At 60.0% G+C, this 1,834-nt stretch overlaps 1 protein-coding gene across 1 annotated transcript; it reads right to left on the reverse strand.

The window, feature by feature from the left end:
• Positions 1-1,306: 1,306 nt before the first annotated feature.
• Positions 1,307-1,814, reverse strand: LOC107307884 (receptor tyrosine-protein kinase erbB-3-like). Its single transcript, XM_032441968.1, has 3 exons — positions 1,657-1,814; positions 1,503-1,576; positions 1,307-1,419 (listed from the first exon to the last, which is right to left on the reverse strand). Exons 1-3 carry the CDS (start codon positions 1,812-1,814, stop codon positions 1,325-1,327), a joined length of 327 nt encoding a protein of 108 aa, XP_032297859.1. The 3' UTR covers positions 1,307-1,324.
• Positions 1,815-1,834: the final 20 nt, after the last annotated feature.

Here is a 1,834-nt window from a genome sequence, read left to right on the forward strand (position 1 = left end):
CCCCTATGGCCTCCATCACACCCCATTGTTCGATTCCCATGTCCTCCATCACACCCCATTGACCCCCCATGGCCTCCATCTGATCCCACTGCCCCCTATGGCCTCCATCACACCCCATTGTGTCCCACCAACCCCCCATTCCCCACTCACCCTGGGTGAAGCTGCAGGACTCCACGGCAGACCCCACCGGCGGCTGTAGTGTCTGCAGGACAAGTCACTGCAGCAGCCGGCCACAGGTCTCCCAGCACCATCAGCAGAAAGCATAGCGGTCGCAACCTCCCCCTCTGCTTCGCTGCCAGAGGATCAATACGAAGGTAGGGGTCAGCACACAGCCCCCAGACCCCCAATCCCACCCCACCCTGCCCCTCCCAACCCCTCCAACTCACGGCATTTGCCACGTGGTTTGTTGTTACGGATGTCCAGGTCAGATCGACGCCGGGATAGAGCAGCCCATTGCACGGTGTGCAGGTAACACAGACGACGGTTCTCAGTGATATAAACCCGTCCTGCACTTCCAACCTCCCCGCAGGCGAACGCCCACCACCGAGCGGGACCACTCAAACCATCTGGTCGCCTCCTTTTCCATGACATGAGACAGGGAGCAAACCCCGGCTGTGTGGGGCAGGAGGCAAGGTCAGCGGGAGGACGGGAACTGGAACGTATCAGGAACAGAGAATAATAACCGGGCCATGTAGGCATATAGGGAATATTAGGATAGGGACGATAGAAGGGGATGGGGGAGACTGGCGGGGCTATGGTCGAAGGGGCTATGGGGATAGGGGGACTAGGGGGATTAGGGGCTATGGGCGGATTAGGCGGGGATAGCGGGACACGACTAGGAGGGATAGGGGGGATAGGGGGGATAGGGGGGGCACACAAAGGTGGAAGGCAGGAGTGAGGTAGGAGTTGCTGGATAAGAGTGGGATGCAGGGATGTGGAAGAAGGGGAGGTGAAGCTGGGGGATGTGGGGTTTTGGGACGTGGGGTGTAGGGATGGGGGGGGACAGAGGAATGGAAGGGACGAGGCAGAAGGGGATGATGGATGTGTGAGAAGGGGGGAGAAAGGGGTAATAGTGGGATGGGGGATGTGGAAAAAGGGGATGTGGGGGATATGGGGGCAAGAGGGGACCACGGTGGGGTGTTGGTGTAGGGGGGAAATGGAATGGGGATGGAGGGACAGAGGTGGGACATGGGAATGGGGCAGAAGGGGATAATGGAAGATGTGTGAAGGAGGGACAGAGGGACAACATTAGGATGGGGGATGAGTGGAGGAGGGACATAGGAACCAATGGGGGACAGGGGGGTGGGAAAGGGGGGGAGGGGTCTCACTTGTAAAGGCTCCGTCCCCCAATGGTTTCCAGGTTGGAGAAGACACTGAAGTTGTGCATGTGCTTCGGCCACGACTGGATGTTGAGGTACCCTGAGGGGGGTGGGGGGGTCAGGGGATGTGTGTGGGGGGGTCCCAATGCTCTGCCCCCCCCCCCCACTCAGCTCCACTCCCACCTGTGATCTCCCTCACTGTGCGGAACACATTCAGCTTCTCAGGGTCCAGCGCTGAGATGTTGCGCCAGGGGTCCCTATGGGGCCAAGGCTGTCAGTGGGGGGGGGTGGGGGACCACAAAGCCCCCCCCACACACACACACTAACCCCCACTCACCCCTCCAGGCCGGTGATGAGGAAGTCCAGGTTGCCCAGGATCTTGGTGCAGTTCACAAAGCTGTCAATGTTGCTGGAATCCACTGTTTGGTAATGGCTGCCGGCACCGGTTCCTTCACAGGCTGATTTGGGGGGGGGGGGGGGGGGGGGGGAGAACATAAGATACCAGCACATTCTAC

The sequence above is a fragment of the Coturnix japonica genome, unplaced genomic scaffold (assembly GCF_001577835.2).
Source record: "Coturnix japonica isolate 7356 unplaced genomic scaffold, Coturnix japonica 2.1 chrUnrandom1458, whole genome shotgun sequence".
Lineage (NCBI taxonomy): Eukaryota > Metazoa > Chordata > Aves > Galliformes > Phasianidae > Coturnix > Coturnix japonica.